General features: G+C 42.0%; 1 protein-coding gene across 1 annotated transcript; it reads left to right on the top strand.

Annotated features, from left to right (window-relative positions):
* LOC122925028 (zinc finger protein OZF-like) lies at positions 1-14060 on the top strand. Its single transcript, XM_044276564.1, has 2 exons — positions 1-60; positions 11628-14060. Exons 1-2 carry the CDS (start codon positions 27-29, stop codon positions 13253-13255), a joined length of 1662 nt encoding a protein of 553 aa, XP_044132499.1. The 5' UTR covers positions 1-26; the 3' UTR covers positions 13256-14060.
* Positions 14061-15977: the final 1917 nt, after the last annotated feature.

Here is a 15977-nt window from a genome sequence, read left to right as displayed (position 1 = left end):
GACACAAGGACCTGTACAAGGAGGCCATGATGGAGGAGCACCAGCCTCTTATATCACAAGGTAAGAGCCGTCATGTGCAGTGTGTACACATGTGTGCAGTGACATGTAATGGAGGAGCACCAGCCTCTTATATCACAAGGGTAAGACCCGTCATGTGCAGTGTATACACGTGTGTTCAGTGGCATGTAATAGAGGAGCACCAGCCTCTTATATCGCAAGGTAAGACCCGTCATGTGCAGTGTATACACGTGTGTGCAGTGACATGTAATGGAGGACCAGTTACTAGAGAAGGGGGATAGGAGGATCCATTGTCTGTCTCTTCCAAAGGTGTCTTTACTGTAATGTGCTAGGGATTCCACAACTGGCCTTCTAGGTCTTCCACCCTGGAGCTGTGGACTTCATCTTCCTGCAGTGGGTCAGAATCTAAGGTAGTTGTCACATGCTCACCTGTCCGTGCTCCAGCAGTGAGCCTGGCCTCTCTGTTATGATGCAGCCGGAGTTGTTTAGTTCCTTTAGCAGGGATGCAGAGCCAATCAGGCTCGGTGCCGGTGCCACATGCTTCCTGAGGTGGGCCATTTTCACAGTCGGTTGCTGGCAACAGGTGCCTGTGATTGGTCTTCTAAGCCTCACTGGCGGGTGTTGTACTACTGTCTAGATCCCTGGCATTCTGATTTTTAGATTGTCCCTGACCTTGCTTCTGATTGCTGAATATTTCCTCTGAGGTTATCTGCTGGCTCTGACCACATCTGGTATTTGACTCTGTGTTTGTTTCTTGTTTCTGCTGTGATGTATCTCTCCGGTTTGGACTGATTTTAACTTACTTTTGATTTCTGATCCAGTCTGGTTTTGACCTCTTTTGACTGTCTGGTTTTGACCTCTTTCTGTCTGACTACTCTTTTACCCCACTAGGTTTAGGCTCCTGCAGTTAGTTAAGTTAGGGACCGTTGCTGAGTTGTGGGCTGCTAGTTAGGGTAGATCATGCAAGTGGGTAGGTAGGGACAGGGCCGGTGCAAAGATTTTTGACAATGCAAGCAAAGCTACATTTTGGCGCCCCCCTTCCTCCCCTCAGCTCACCTGGCCCTGGTCCCGTCTGCATCAGCTGGCTTCTCCTCTGTGTGGTCCTGGTATCTTCGCTCTGCTTCAGATAATCGCTGGTTTGAGAACCGTATTTTTCACCCTATAAGAGGCACTGGCCCATAAGACGCACCTAGGTTTTAGAGGAGGATAATAAGAAAAAAATATTTTCCATTACACCTCAGGTCAGACCAGCAATCAGACCCCCAATGTTAATCCGGCCTCAGATCAGACCCCCATTGCCTTTGATTAGCCTCCCATGTCAGCCATCAGCCCTCCCATGTCACATTTCTCCCCCTTAAGGACTCCATGTCACATTTCTCCCCTTCCATGTCACATTTCTCCCCTTCCATGTCACATTTCTCCCCCTCCATGTCACATTTCACCCCCTCAATGTCGCATTTCTCCCCCTCCATGTCAAATCACCTATGTCACATCAGCCCTCACATTTCTCCCCCCTCCATCGATGTTGTCACTTTTCTCCCCCCTTCATCCATGTTGTCACATTTATCCCCCTCCATCCATGTTGTCACTTTTCTCCCCCCTCCATCCATGTTGTCACATTTATCCCCCTCCATCCATGTTGTCACATTTATCCCCCCTCCATCCATGTTGTCACATTTCTGCCCTCTCCATCCATGTTGTCACATTTCTGCCCTCTCCATCCATGTTGTCACATTTCTGCCCTCTCCATCCATGTTGTCACATTTCTCCCCTCTCCATCCATGTTGTCACATTTCTCCCCCCTCCATCCATGTTGTCACATTTCTCCCCCTCCATCCATGTTGCCACATTTCTCCCCCCCGGGAGGCGGGCGGTGCGGCAGGCGGGATCGCGATCCCCCGCCCACCTCCCATTGCGTAATCGTTGGCGTCTAGTGGGTATACCAGGGTGCCAGCACATTGCTGGCACCCTGGTATAAACGGCTGACATCGGTGATGCGATGTCAGCCGTTTAACCCTTTCCATACAGCGGTCCGTACGGACCGCTGTATGGAAAAGGTTAACAGCGCAGGGAGCTCCCTCCCTCTCCCATCGGGGGGCTGCTGTGCCTTTGCAGCCCCTCCGAATGGAGAGGGAGAGAGCCTCCAGGCAGCCCCCCAAGCCCCGTCCTTACCCTTCACCCTCTGCGCAGTTCTGACCATAACTGAGCAGACGGGGAAGGTTCCCATGGCAACAGGACGCCTTCTCAGGCGTCCTGCTGTCCATGGTGCTGAACAGATCTGTGCTGAAAGGCATAGATCTGTTCAGACAAAGTGTAAAATACAGTACAGTACTATATATTGTACTGTACTGTATTATACAGACATCAGACCCACTGGATCTTCAAGAACCAAGTGGGTCTGGGTCAAAAGAAAGTGAAAAAAAGTGAAAATAAAGTAAAAATCAAAAAACACATTTATCACTGATTAAAAATAAAAAAAATGAAATTCCCTACACATGTTTGGTATCGTCGCGTCCGTAACGACCTGATCTATAAAACGGTCATGTTACTTTACCGAAACGGTGAACGACATAAAAATAAAAAATTAAAAACTATGATGAAATAGAAATTTTGCCCACCTTACTTCCCCAAAAAGTTAATAAAAGTGATCAAAAAAGTTGTATGTACTCCAAAATTGTAACAATCAAACCGTCATCTCATCCCGCAAAAATCATACCCTACCCAAGATAATCGCCCCAAAACTGAAAAAACTATGGCTCTTAGACTATGGAAACACTAAAACATGATTTTTTTTGTTTCAAAAATGAAATCATTGTGTAAAACTTACATAAATAAAAAAAAGTATACATATTGGGTATCACCGCGTCCGTATCGACCGGCTCTATAAAAATATCACATGACCTAACCCCTCAGGTGACCACCGTAAAAAAAAAAAAAAAAAGAAACGGTGTAAAAAAAGCAATTTTTTGTCATCTTACTTCACAAAAAGTGTAACAGCAAGCGATCAAAAAGTCATATTCACCCCAAAATAGTGCCAATAAAACCGTAATCTCATCCCGCAAAAAATGAGACCCTACTTGAGATAATCGCCCAAAAACAAAAAAAAACTATGGCTCTTAGACTATGGAGACACTAAAACTTTTTTTTGTTTTAAAAATGAATTCATTGTGTAAAACTTACATAAATAAAAAAAATTGTATACATATTAGGTATCGCCGCGTCTGTGACAACCTGCTCTATAAAATTACCACATGATCTAACCTGTCAGATGAATGTTGTAAATAACAAAAAAAAAATGGTGCCAAAAAAGCTATTTCTTGTTACCTTGCCGCACAAAAAGTGTAATATAGAGCAACCAAAAATCATATGTACCCTAAACTAGTACCAACAAAACTGCCACCCTATCCCGTAGTTTCTAAAATGGGGTCACTTTTTTGGAGTTTCTACTCTAGGGGTGCATCAGGGGGGCTTCAAATGGGACATGGTGTAAAACAAAAAACCAGTCCAGCAAAATCTGCCTTCCAAAAACCGTATGGCATTCCTTTCCTTCTGCGCCCTGTCGTCTGCCCGTACAGCAGTTTACGACCACATATGGGGTGTTTCTGTAAACGACAGAATCAGGGCCATAAATAATGAGTTTTGTTTGGCTGTTAACCCTTTTGAAATTGTATCTCTATTTTCCATTAATTTCTTGTGCAACACCTAAAGGGTTAACAAACTTTGTAAAATCAGTTTCGAATACCTTGAAGGGTGTAGTTTCTTAGATGGGGTCACTTTTATGGAGTTTCTACTCTAGGGGTGCATCAGGGGGGCTTCAAATGGGACATGGTGTCAATAAAACCAGTCCATCAAAATCTGGCTTCCAAAAACCGTATGGCATTCCTTTCCTTCTGCGCCCTGTCGTGTGCCCGTACAGCAGTTTACGACCACATATGGGGTGTTTCTGTAAACTACAGAATCAGGGCCATAAATAATGAGTTTTGTTTGGCTGTTAACCCTTGCTTTGTAACTGGAAAAAAAATATTAAAATGGAAAATCTGCCAAAAAAGTGAAATTTTGAAATTGTATCTCTATTTTCCATTAAATCTTGTGCAACACCTAAAGGGTTAACAAACTTTGTAAAATCAGTTTTGAATACCTTGAGGGGTGTAGTTTCTTAGATGGGGTCACTTTTTTGGAGTTTCTACTCTAGGGTGCATCAGGGGGGCTTCAAATGGGACATGGTGTCAAAAAAACTGTCCAGCAAAACCTGCCTTCCAAAAACCATACGGCGCACCTTTCACTCTACGCCCCGCTGTGTGGCCGTACAGTAGTTTACGGCCACATATAGGGTGTTTCTGTAAATGGCAGAGTCAGGGCAATAAATATACAGTCTTGTTTGGCTGTTAACCCTTGCTTTGTTAGTGGAAAAAATGGGTTAAAATGGAAAATTAGGCAAAAAAATGAAATTCTCAAATTTCATCCCCATTTGCCAATAACTCTTGTGCAACACCTAAAGGGTTAGGCTGGGTTCACACCTGAGCGTTTCTCAAACGCGCGTTTTACGCACGTTTTTGTCGCGCGTTTTTATGCGCGTTTTTTGTAATAGTAAACGCGCGTTTGACGCGCGTTTGTGTGATTGATTGCAGTGTCCTATGGCCACAAACGCGCGTCAAAACGCCCCAAAGAAGCTCAAGTACTTGATTATGCGTCGGGCATTTTACAGCGCGATCGTACGCGCTGTAAAACGCCCAGGTGAGAACCATTCCCATCGGGAAGCATTGGTTTTCATGTGTTGAGCGTTTTACAGCGCGTTTGAACGCGCTGTAAAACGCTCAGGTGTGAACCCAGCCTTAATGAAGTTAGTAAAATCAGTTTTGAATACCTTGAGGGGTGTAGTTTCTTAGATGGGGTCACTTTTATGAAGTTTCTACTCTAGGGGTGCATCAGGGGGGCTTCAAATGGGACATGGTGTCAAAAAAACAGTCCAGCAAAACCTGCCTTCCAAAAACCATCCGGCGCACCTTTCACTCTACGCCCCGCTGTGTGGCCGTACAGTAGTTTATGGCCACATATGGGGTGTTTCTGTAAACGGCAGAGTCAGGGCAATAAAGATACAGTCTTGTTTGGCTGTTAACCCTTGCTTTGTTAGTGGAAAAAATGGGTTAAAATGGAAAATTAGCCAAAAAAATGAAATTCTCAAATTTCATCCCCATTTGCCAATAACTCTTGTGCAACACCTAAAGGGTTAACGAAGTTTGTAAAATCAGTTTTGAATACCTTGAGGGGTGTAGTTTATAGAATGGGGTCATTTTTGGGTGGTTTCTATTATGTAAGCCTCGCAAAGTGACTTCAGAGCTGTAGTGGTCCCTAAAAATTGGGTTTTTGTAAATTTCTGAAAAATTTCAAGATTTGCTTCTAAACTTCTAAGCCTTGTAACATCCCCAAAAAATAAAATATCATTCCCAAAATAATTCAAACATGAAGTAGACATATGGGGAATGTAAAGGCATCACAATTTTTAGGGGTATTACTATGTATTACAGAAGTAGAGAAACTGAAACTTTGAAATTTGCTAATTTTTCCAAATTTTTGTTAAATTAGGTATTTTTTGGTGCAAAAAAAATATTTTTTTTAACTTCATTTTACCAGTGTCATGAAGTACAATATGTGACGAAAAAACAATCTCAGAACGGCCTGGATAAGTCAAAGCGTTTTAAAGTTATCAGCACTTATAGTGACACTGGTTAGATTTGCAAAAAATGGCCTGGTCCTAAGGTGTAAAAAGGCTGTGTCCTTAAGGGGTTAAAAAATATATAATTTCCGCACTGGCGCCGCTTCCCCCTTCTCTGCGCCCTCAAGCAGCCGCTTGGTCTGCCTTATTATAGAGCCGGCCCTGGGTAGGGATAGCGGTGCGGGTGGCGTACAGAGCTGAACTGTGTGTTGCTATTTAGCCACAGTTTTGTAATGCCCTTATGGTCCTTACTGTCCATCCTGTCTCAAACCTGCAGTTACTCAGTGGCGCCGCCTATGTTCCTACTGCACCAACATCTCTGCGGCCTGACTCATTTAACAGCATGTGTACAGTAGACCAGAAATCCTCTCCAGCTCCCGAGCAGCTGTAGATTTTCTGCCAGACAGAACCTCAGAAGATGCTCCAGACTTATTACCTCTTAATAATTCGGGCGCATTGTACACCAGCGGGGTTCACTATTTAGACTGGTATAAGAAGCGTCAATCTTAATACACCCCCCCCCCACACTCTGTCTATGACATTCCACACCCAATAGAGCTAAAACAGACCCTTTTATAAACTCCTCCCAGGAATAGTGTAGGTCCGTTATGTGCTGTCACGTTCCAAATGTTGTGACTCCTTCCCCTGCACAACCGCCATCAGTGCCCCTCACAGTGAAGAAACATTATGGCATCAGGGATCTCATGGAAGTAAGATGTTGATCGCATTTGCATGATTGAAGCGATAAGATGTGATTAAGCTACCTCAGGAAAGCTAACAGAGACATCGGCAGAGTGGTGTCTCATTAGAGAGGGAGACAGGCTTCCTTGTCAGACAAATGGGTGGCAGGCATCTCCTTACCAAAATCTGAGTCAAGGTGGGTAGAAAGCGTAACCTGGTAATACAATGATTTTGCCTTTCATTTTTCTGAGAGTATACAGGTCGGATGTTGTTTTTTTTATTTCTTAAAAATAATGGCAGCTTTGCATCCTCCATCAAAAAATAATTTGCCTGAAGGCAGTGAAGTCCACTAAGTGGTGTGGCAACGGCTGCACCACCAGCAGCTTGGCCAGGTGAATGTTCAGTTTGCACACAAGCGGATCACTGGGGACATACGGTTGTTACCTGCTCACACTTTCTGTTATGGATGACTGACGATGAAGCAGCGAACAGGAAGGAGCAGTAGTTTGAGCAGGAAAAGCAATAGTCGATGTTTTTGATGATGACAACAACACCGTACTGCTTGTAGATGTGGCTTGGCTACTAGAATGATGATTGGGAGAAGGAGGACTGTCTTGCTCACATTGGTGGCCAGTGTTCTGGCCACATCTTATTTGTGGCCTGCTGAGCTTGCTCACTGCAATGGTTTTGGTAGCTGGCACCAATGTTTCGAAAAATTCCCACACGGGAGATGGCCATGCAGAGTCACCACCATCCAAGCTTGACCTAGGTCTGACAGCTGTTAAGACTGCACCAACAACTGCAGGTACATCGCCTTCTTCCGCCATATTTTATACAAACCGGATTCCAAAAAAGTTGGGACACTAAACAAATTGTGAATAAAAACTGAATGCAATGATGTGGAGATGGCAAATGTCAATATTTTATTTGTAATAGAACGTAGATGACAGATCAAACGTTTAATCCGAGTAAATGTATCATTTTACAGGAAAAATTTCAAATTTTCACGGTGTCAACAAATCCCCAAAAAGTTGGGACAAGTAGCAATAAGAGGCTGGAAAAAGTAAATTTGAGCATATCGAAGAGCTGGAAGACCAATTAACACTAATTAGGTCAATTGGCAACATGATTGGGTATAAAAAGAGCTTCTCAGAGTGGCAGTATCTCTCAGAAGCCAAGATAGGTAGAGGATCACCAATTCTCACAATCTTGCGCAGAAAGATAGTGGAGCAATATCAGAAAGGTGTTACCCAGCGAAAAATTGCAAAGACTTTGCATCTATCATCATCAACTGTGCATAACATCATCCGAAGATTCAGAGAATCTGGAACAATCTCTGTGCGTAAGGGTCAAGGCCGTAAAACCATACTGGATGCCCGTGATCTCCGGGCCCTTAAACGACACTGCACCACAAACAGGAATGCTACTGTAAAGGAAATCACAGAATGGGCTCAGGAATACTTCCAGAAACCATTGTCAGTGAACACAATCCACCGTGCCATCCGCCGTTGCCAGCTGAAACTCTACAGTGCAAAGAAGAAGCCATTTCTAAGCAAGATCCACAAGCTCAGGCGTTTTCACTGGGCCAGGGATCATTTAAAATGGAGTGTGGCAAAATGGAAGACTGTTCTGTGGTCAGAAGAGTCACGATTCGAAGTTCTTTTTGGAAATCTGGGACGCCATGTCATCCGGACCAAAGAGGACAAGGACAACCCAAGTTGTTATCAACGCTCAGTTCAGAAGCCTGCATCTCTGATGGTATGGGGTTGCATGAGTGCATGTGGCATGGGCAGCTTGCATGTCTGGAAAGGCACCATCAATGCAAAAAATATATTCAGGTTCTAGAACAACATATGCTCCCATCCAGACGTCATCTCTTTCAGGGAAGACCCTGCATTTTTCAACAAGATAATGCCAGACCACATTCTGCATCAATCACAACATCATGGCTGCGTAGGAGAAGGATCCGGGTACTGAAATGGCCAGTCTGCAGTCCAGATCTTTCACCTATAGAGAACATTTGGCACATCATAAATAGGAAGGTGCAACAAAGACGATTGAACAGTTAGAGGCCTGTATTAGACAAGAATGGGAGAGCATTCCTATTTCTAAACTTGAGAAACTGGTCTCCTCGGTCCCCAGACGTCTGTTGAGTGTTGTAAGAAGAAGGGGAGATGCCACACAGCGGTGAAAATGGCCTTGTCCCAACTTTTTTGGGATTTGTTGACACCATGAAATTCTGATTCAACATATTTTTCCCTTAAAATGGTACATTTTCTCAGTTTAAACTTTTTTTCCGTGATTTATGTTCTATTCTGAATAAAATATTAGAAGTTGGCACCTCCACATCATTGCATTCAGTTTTTATTCACGATTTGTATAGTGTCCCAACTTTTTTGGAATCCGGTTTGTAGAATCAAATGGTCATTTGGACAGTCTACTACAACAGATGGTAATTGTGACGGAGGAATATGTCAGGTGGTACATTAGTCTGTGCTAAATGGAATTTTTGTAATAAATTCCGTTTTTTAGAAAAAAAAATTGTGCAATTAGGAAGAGACTGCAGTATAACTGTGAAACAGAAAAACATGTCATGTACACTAGGCTGACCGAGGAATGGAATCTTTGTGAATCAATTTTGTAATTTTTTTTAAGAAAAACGACAATATCTGCCATCACTGTGCAGAAACATTCCCACAAAGCAGTTACCCAGACAGAGCCACCACCAGCAACACTAGCATTTCTGCCACCAGCTTGCCCTACTTCTGACAGCTTTTGAACCTGTACCCACAGCAGCGGCATCGCCTTCTCCCGAGCAGCAGTTTTGTAGTAAAAAGTTTGTGATTGGACTTAGTAAACTACAATATAACAGTGAGTGACACAGAATGTAATTTCCGGTACACTAGTCTGTGATGAATGGAATTTTTGTGATAACATTTTGAAAAACTTTAAGCCAAACACAGCTTGTCCATTTTCAACAATTTCTTTTAAAAAAATGCCAAGTTGGAGACAGTCTGCAAAAATAAATGCTGAAACTTGAAGAATCTGTGCAACAGCTTTCTGGAAAAAATGTGTAGTTGGACAATGTCCAGTGCAATGATGTTGACCAAAAAATCAGCAGCCAGTACATGGCTCCTGCACACCAGAAAAAAAAGGCATACTACAACAAAGCAAGCACAGGATTGCCCATGGCTGGCGGCAGCAAAGCAACACACAGAACCCTATATGACCCTTTTACTGTCACCAGCTAAAACCTCTCTATATAAATGAATGAAATCAATCCATCTAAGTAAATATCTAAATGATTTCCCATCAGACCCTGGACTCGCTGATAACTTTCTTTTTTCAAGTTGCTGAGAGGTCCTGCCTCATCCATGTCCAAGCTCAGAATAGTTTCCTTGTTTGTGATCATAGTACCTATGGGAGAGCCCCCCAGGGCAGGGACTCTCCCAGGGTCTTGTGATCCTCTCTATTAATCACCCCTGCTCTGCTGTGCTCACTACTGTACTGTGAAATGTAAAATGTTGGATGCCATTTTGAGCAATTTTATGAATCAAATTTGTAGAAGATAAATTTGTAGATTACCAAATTCATTCACGAAGTCTCACACTAACGGGTGTTGCCCGCCCGAGAGCATATCACTCCCTCTCTTAATGCCTTGCACTGGCTCCCCGTCCAACAACAGGTGATGTTCAAGATTGGATGCTTCATGCATAGGGTATTCCATGATGTGGGGCCCTTGTACCTGCAACGTAAATTTGCTAGGAAATTGGTCTCTGGAATAGGTGCCTTATCCTCTAGGCCTTTGCGGCCCATGGTAAAGTGTCATGCCTTCTTCTTTTTCCTGCCTTGTTGAATTAGCCAGCTAAGCGCATCGAGGCCCTAAGAGTAAGACTGCGTGTACACAAGACTATACATCATCATCATCATGAATTTTGCCTATATGGAGGCAATACATTTTAATGCATTAAAGAGACAGCATTAAAACTGAAGTGTTCCAACGAATCGACTTTAGATCTCTGATCCAAAGCTTGATTCACTCAACTCTAATTATCAGGAAACTCTTATGTCATATGTGATTATTGTACAGACACAGACGTCTCAGTGATGGCCACCTGCACTCACAGGACACTTCATTATGATGACCTCATTATGTCTATTCCACTGCATCCTACAGCTGTCTATAAACCTGAGGTCTGGTGACTGTGCAGCCCCTAGGTCATACAGACCGCATTGTCATGTCCGTGAATTCAGCCTGAGACGTGCGCTTTACAGAACGTCATGACATATCATCTTGTTAAATATAGACTGTGGCCATGATTAAATTGTTGATAACAATGTTAAAGAGGATCTCACTAGACTTAATAATACAAACTGCTTGTAGTATTAAACAGATCTCTTAGACCTGATGAGGCCGGTGTACTTGTTTTGAAATTTCATGTCAGATTGCTAATATTCAAGTGAGAAAGTAAGATCGCTCATGAGTCCTATATTCACAAGCTGTACTCAGTCTCTTCCCACTGTTGCTCCTGATATCTCACACTTGCGCAGTATAGGCTGCAGTCCCCATAGCTGTGTAGTAAAGAAAAGCAGCAGATGCAATTAGAAGCTGTAATTTTACATTGAATCTCCTGCTGGAAGACGGGCACATTCTCACTAAAGAGCGAGGGAGTCTGAAGCCTGTTCTGAGCATTGTGAGATTTCAGCAGCAGCAGACGAGGAGGTACACTTAAAAGAGCTTGTGAATTAAGTTTTAGGTGGGTATTATGACATGGATTCTTCTAGTGAGGACATCAGTATCATGAGGTCTAAGATCTATTTATAATCATTACAGTTTGTGTTGAGGAATGTGGTGATGGATGCTTGTCTGTCATATATGTGTTGACAAAGTGCGAGGCTGGTGTCCAGACATGGGCTGTTCAAATTTCAAGTTTTATCAAATCTTGACTTACTATATATAATAAAAGTTGTGATCAGGTGTAAACCAAAATCTTTGACTCTATCAGGACATCAGAAAATGTTATAGAAAGCTTTATAAGATAGAATAACAAATGCAGTTTTGGGGGCATTTTTTTTCCCACAATGAGTGAAATGAATGGATTTTTCCGCTCCTTCCTGCTGGATCCACTTCCAGCCTAACAGGAACTTTATACGTTTTTCTGCTTAACAGTTTGGTAAAATATAAAACCGCAAATTTCTATTTTTATATTAACAGAAATTCCCAGTAAGCGTTCTGAGGAAAACTTCATGTTGTTACGAAATTATAAAGTAGAAGATGAAGATATAATGCAGCGCTCTTCAGGAGAAAACCTTAATGTTCATCCAGGACTTCACAGTACAGAATTATCATATAATAGGGAACCTTTTACTGAACAATCGCACGTTGTTATCACAGGTACAGCTCAAAAAGGTGGTAAAAGTGGTAAACAGTTCACAAAAAGCTTGGACCTTTCTAAACAAAAAAGAACTCACACAGGAGAGAAGCCATATTCATGTTCAGAATGTGGAAAATGTTTTACACAAAAATCAGATCTTGTTAATCATCATAGATTTCACACAGGAGACAAACCATATTCATGTTCAGAATGTGGGAAATGTTTTACACAGAAATCACATCTTATTACACATGAGAGAAGTCACACAGGAGACAAACCATATTCATGTTCAGAATGTGGGAAATGTTTTGCACAAAAATCAGCCCTTGTTAAACATCATAGATTTCACACACGAGACAAACCATATTCATGTTCAGAATGTGAGAAATGTTTTACACAGAAATCTCATCTGATTACACATGAGAGAAGTCACACAGGAGAGAAGCCATTTTCATGTTCAGAATGTGGAAAATGTTTTACACAGAAATCTCATCTGATTACACATGAGAGAATTCACACGGGAGAGAAGCCATATTCATGTTCAGAATGTGGAAAATGTTTTACACAAAAATCAGATCTTGTTAAACATGAGACCAGTCACACAGGAGAGAAGCCATATTTATGTTCAGAATGTGGGAAATGTTTTATACAAAAATCAGTCCTTGTTAATCATCAGAGATTTCACACAGGAGAGAAGCCATATTCATGTTCAGAATGTGGGAAATGTTTTACACACAAATCGGATCTTGTTAAACATCAGAGAAGTCACACAGGAGAGAAGCCATATTCATGTTCAGAATGTGGGAAATGTTTTACGCAGAAATCTCATCTTATTACACATAAGAGAAGTCACACAGGAGAAAAGTCATATTCATGTTTAGAATGTGGAAAATGTTTTACACAAAAATCTGATCTTGTTAAACATCAGAGAGTTCAAACAGGAGAGAAGCCATTTTCATGTTCAGAATGTGGGAACTGTTTTACACACAAATCAGATCTTGTTAAACATCAGACCAGTCATACAGTAGAGAAGCCATATTTATGTTCAGAATGTGGGAAATGTTTTAAACATAAATCAAATCTTATTACACATGAGAGAAGCCACACAGGAGAGAAGCCATATTCATGTACAGAATGTGAAAAATGTTTTACACAGAAAGTACATCTTATTACACATCAGAGAAGCCACACAGGAGAGAAGCCATATTCATGTTCAGAATGTGGAAAATGTTTTGCACGCAAATCAGTCCTTGTTAAACATCATAGATTTCACACAGGAGACAAACCATATTCATGTTCAGAATGTGGGAAATGTTTTACACAGAAATCACATCTTGTTACACATCAGAGATTTCACACAGGAGAGACACCATATTCGTGTTCAGAATGTGGGAAATGTTTTAAAAATAAATCACATCTTGTTACACATGAGAGAAGTCACACAGGAGAGAAGCCGTATTTATGTTGAGAATGTGGGGAATTTTTTAGAAGTAAACCACATCTTGTTATTCATGAGAAAATTCACACAAGAGGTACACTATATTGATGTTCAGAATGTGGGAAATGTTTTACAAAAAAATCAGGTCTTGTTAACCATGAGAAAAGTCACAAAGGAGAGAAACCATTTTCACATATTTTAACATATCATCAATTTATTGATGGACCTTAAACAGCCAATAAAATATTTTTTATTTTTGGTTACAATTATTCTGGATCTCCCAGATGACCAAATTAATATTTCTCTGATGTAAACTGTGACTGAGATCCACAAAGGAAAAGTGTTGTGGATATAAGGAAGAGAAGAAGAGCTTTGTTTACTTCCAGAGCAGTGAAGATTAATTGTCCCCATGAACCTTGCTTCTTATCACTGTATTCACACCTCCCTCCACCCACACTGCGGGAGAGTCCAGAGTGACATGGGGAGAAGTAACAACGCTCCATGGAATTGTTTTAAAAGTAATGGACTCTCCAGGCTTTTGGGGAGATCAATCCTTTCTTCTGTCCTGTGGAAGAAAGATGTTTTAGTTAGCACTTGTCCACTAATATGCTGCAGTCTCTGCTTAGCTCACACAGGCTGCGGGCTCTTCCCTCTATGTCCTGACCACATTATATTAACCAAATAATATTAAATGCTAATGAACAGAAAAGGAACATATCCAGTCAAGATCCTCAACCTGTGGGTTTGCAGCAGAGTCTGCTTTTCAATGAGCAGGTACGCACTAAACTGTCTTCCATGGCACAGAAGAAAAGATGGGTTTTCTAAAAACAAAACAGGAGAACCCTTATAAAGATAAAAGAAAATCTTATATTTGTGCCAGGAAATGTTGATGAATTATTGGTATTTTGTATGTCTCAGATAAGTACTGGCCGGTAGGTCGCCCGCTCATTTATGCTCTGCTTGTTGAAAAACTAATGCATGTAATACAATTTCTTCTTTTTAACAACATATTGTATTAGATTTTTCTTCTTTTTAACAACATATTTTATTAGATTTTCTCAATACAATTCCGACCCCGGGTGTGAGATGTAATAAGAGTATAAGAAAAGTATGTAAAATATACAACTGCACAAGAGCAACATCGTTATACAGCTATATGGTCACAATATAATCAAACTATTTATCTCTGGGGGATTCACAGTTTTCATTTCAGGTTGTATATGTCACGTAGTGATGTTGGAGGGAACACCACACCGACCACAGGATGGAAGGGAAAAGCAACTAGGCCTCAGAGCTAGGGAAAGGAAAACAGACACCACCTATGGAAACCCTAAGACCCTGGAGCAGGCGTGTGACGTAGTGAGTTACGCTGATGCCCGCCCAGCTTCCTGCCTGCTACAGAAGATTGTAGTAAGTACTACAGGCTGGATTGCACATGATTTCTATAGTTTAACATTGCCTACAGGTTAGATATGATTACTACAGAGAGCCGGGCCCGGTGTAATAGAATACAGTGACTGCATCGGGCCCCGCTGCCATTACAAAACCAGATGCCGTCCCCCAGCCTCTTCTCCCTCCCTGCTGATACACCCGCTGGCTGCGCTCTGCAGCATCATGGCGGAGGTGTATCAGTTTATATTGCAGGATTCGCCCCATAAGACGCACTGACATTTTGCCCCCACTTTTGGGGGGGTGGAGTGCGTCTTATAGGACGAAAAATACGGTAAATGGACGAGCAGGAACTCAAAAGAGGACAACACACCAGCACTTCCAAAACCAAACTGAAGTTATCAACTGCATAGCATGATGGGTTAAGCCACTCTAAATAGAGGAGTTGTAATGACCACTAAGCTACAGCTGAGACAAGGGTTGTGGTTATTACCAGCAACAACACTGAAAACAAGTAAACCAAAGAGGTTGTCAGATAACATCACGTGCAGCCAATCTCTTAGCTCTGACACCTGTCACGTTAGAGACCGCAACATTTAGATTCAAAATTGATGCTGGCGGCTTCCAGAAAACATCTGATAAATCCTGAATAGGAAGATGTATAGTTTCTTGACCAAACGCTGGTGCTGGGCTTTAATCTGGAGCACTGTGCATGTACACTGCAGGATTAAAGTATCTGCTTCTACAATTTAGCCAGGAGTCACTGACAGCCGAAGACCAGGAGGAGTAGACAGAATTGATTTATTACCGTTTCCGCCGTCTCCTTTCCTTACTACATAGCGTTTAATGAGTGCAGTTTCACATCTACTGCAGCAATTCCGGCAGGCTCTTCCTGCATAGAAGAGCCTGCTGGAGTTCTCTGAATCCGGCACTGTCCAATGCAATCATAATGTCCGCTGGCCCCATTAACTATAGTGGGGTCCGGCAGATATGCAGAGAATTGGTTGGACATAAACCGCTGCACACTGCGGTATTTGTCCGGCCGATTCCTGGCATTCTCAGCGAGAACTGGCAGCCATGTCACCCTGTAACAGATGTGAAAGTAGCCTAAGCGACTCCAGCTCAACTTTTGCAATATAATAGGCTGAACTGGGGAAATAAAGTTAGAACTGTTAAACCATCACATCCGCACTAAATCACAAAAAGAAAATGTCCAGTCACGAAGACCTTTTTAGGCCTGGTCATTAAAGGGTTGCTAAGTTTTTTATATTTTACATTTTACAATTAAAGAGTTATTCTCATCTCAGACATTTATGAGGCTGCGAGAAGAGGTCTGGTTTATGGAAACAATAGGACAGTAATC

This window comes from Bufo gargarizans, chromosome 1 (genome assembly GCF_014858855.1).
Source record: "Bufo gargarizans isolate SCDJY-AF-19 chromosome 1, ASM1485885v1, whole genome shotgun sequence".
Taxonomy (NCBI): Eukaryota; Metazoa; Chordata; class Amphibia; order Anura; family Bufonidae; genus Bufo; species Bufo gargarizans.
This window is presented reverse-complemented; position numbering and strand designations above follow the sequence as displayed.

Excerpts from the sequence above, each read along its gene's own strand:
- LOC122925028 (XM_044276564.1), top strand. The coding sequence starts at position 27 with ATGATGGAGGAGCACCAGCCTCTTATATCACAAG. Across the intron at positions 61-11,627 it reads CCAGCCTCTTATATCACAAG|AAATTCCCAGTAAGCGTTCT; the intron begins GTAAGAGCCGTC and ends TTATATTAACAG.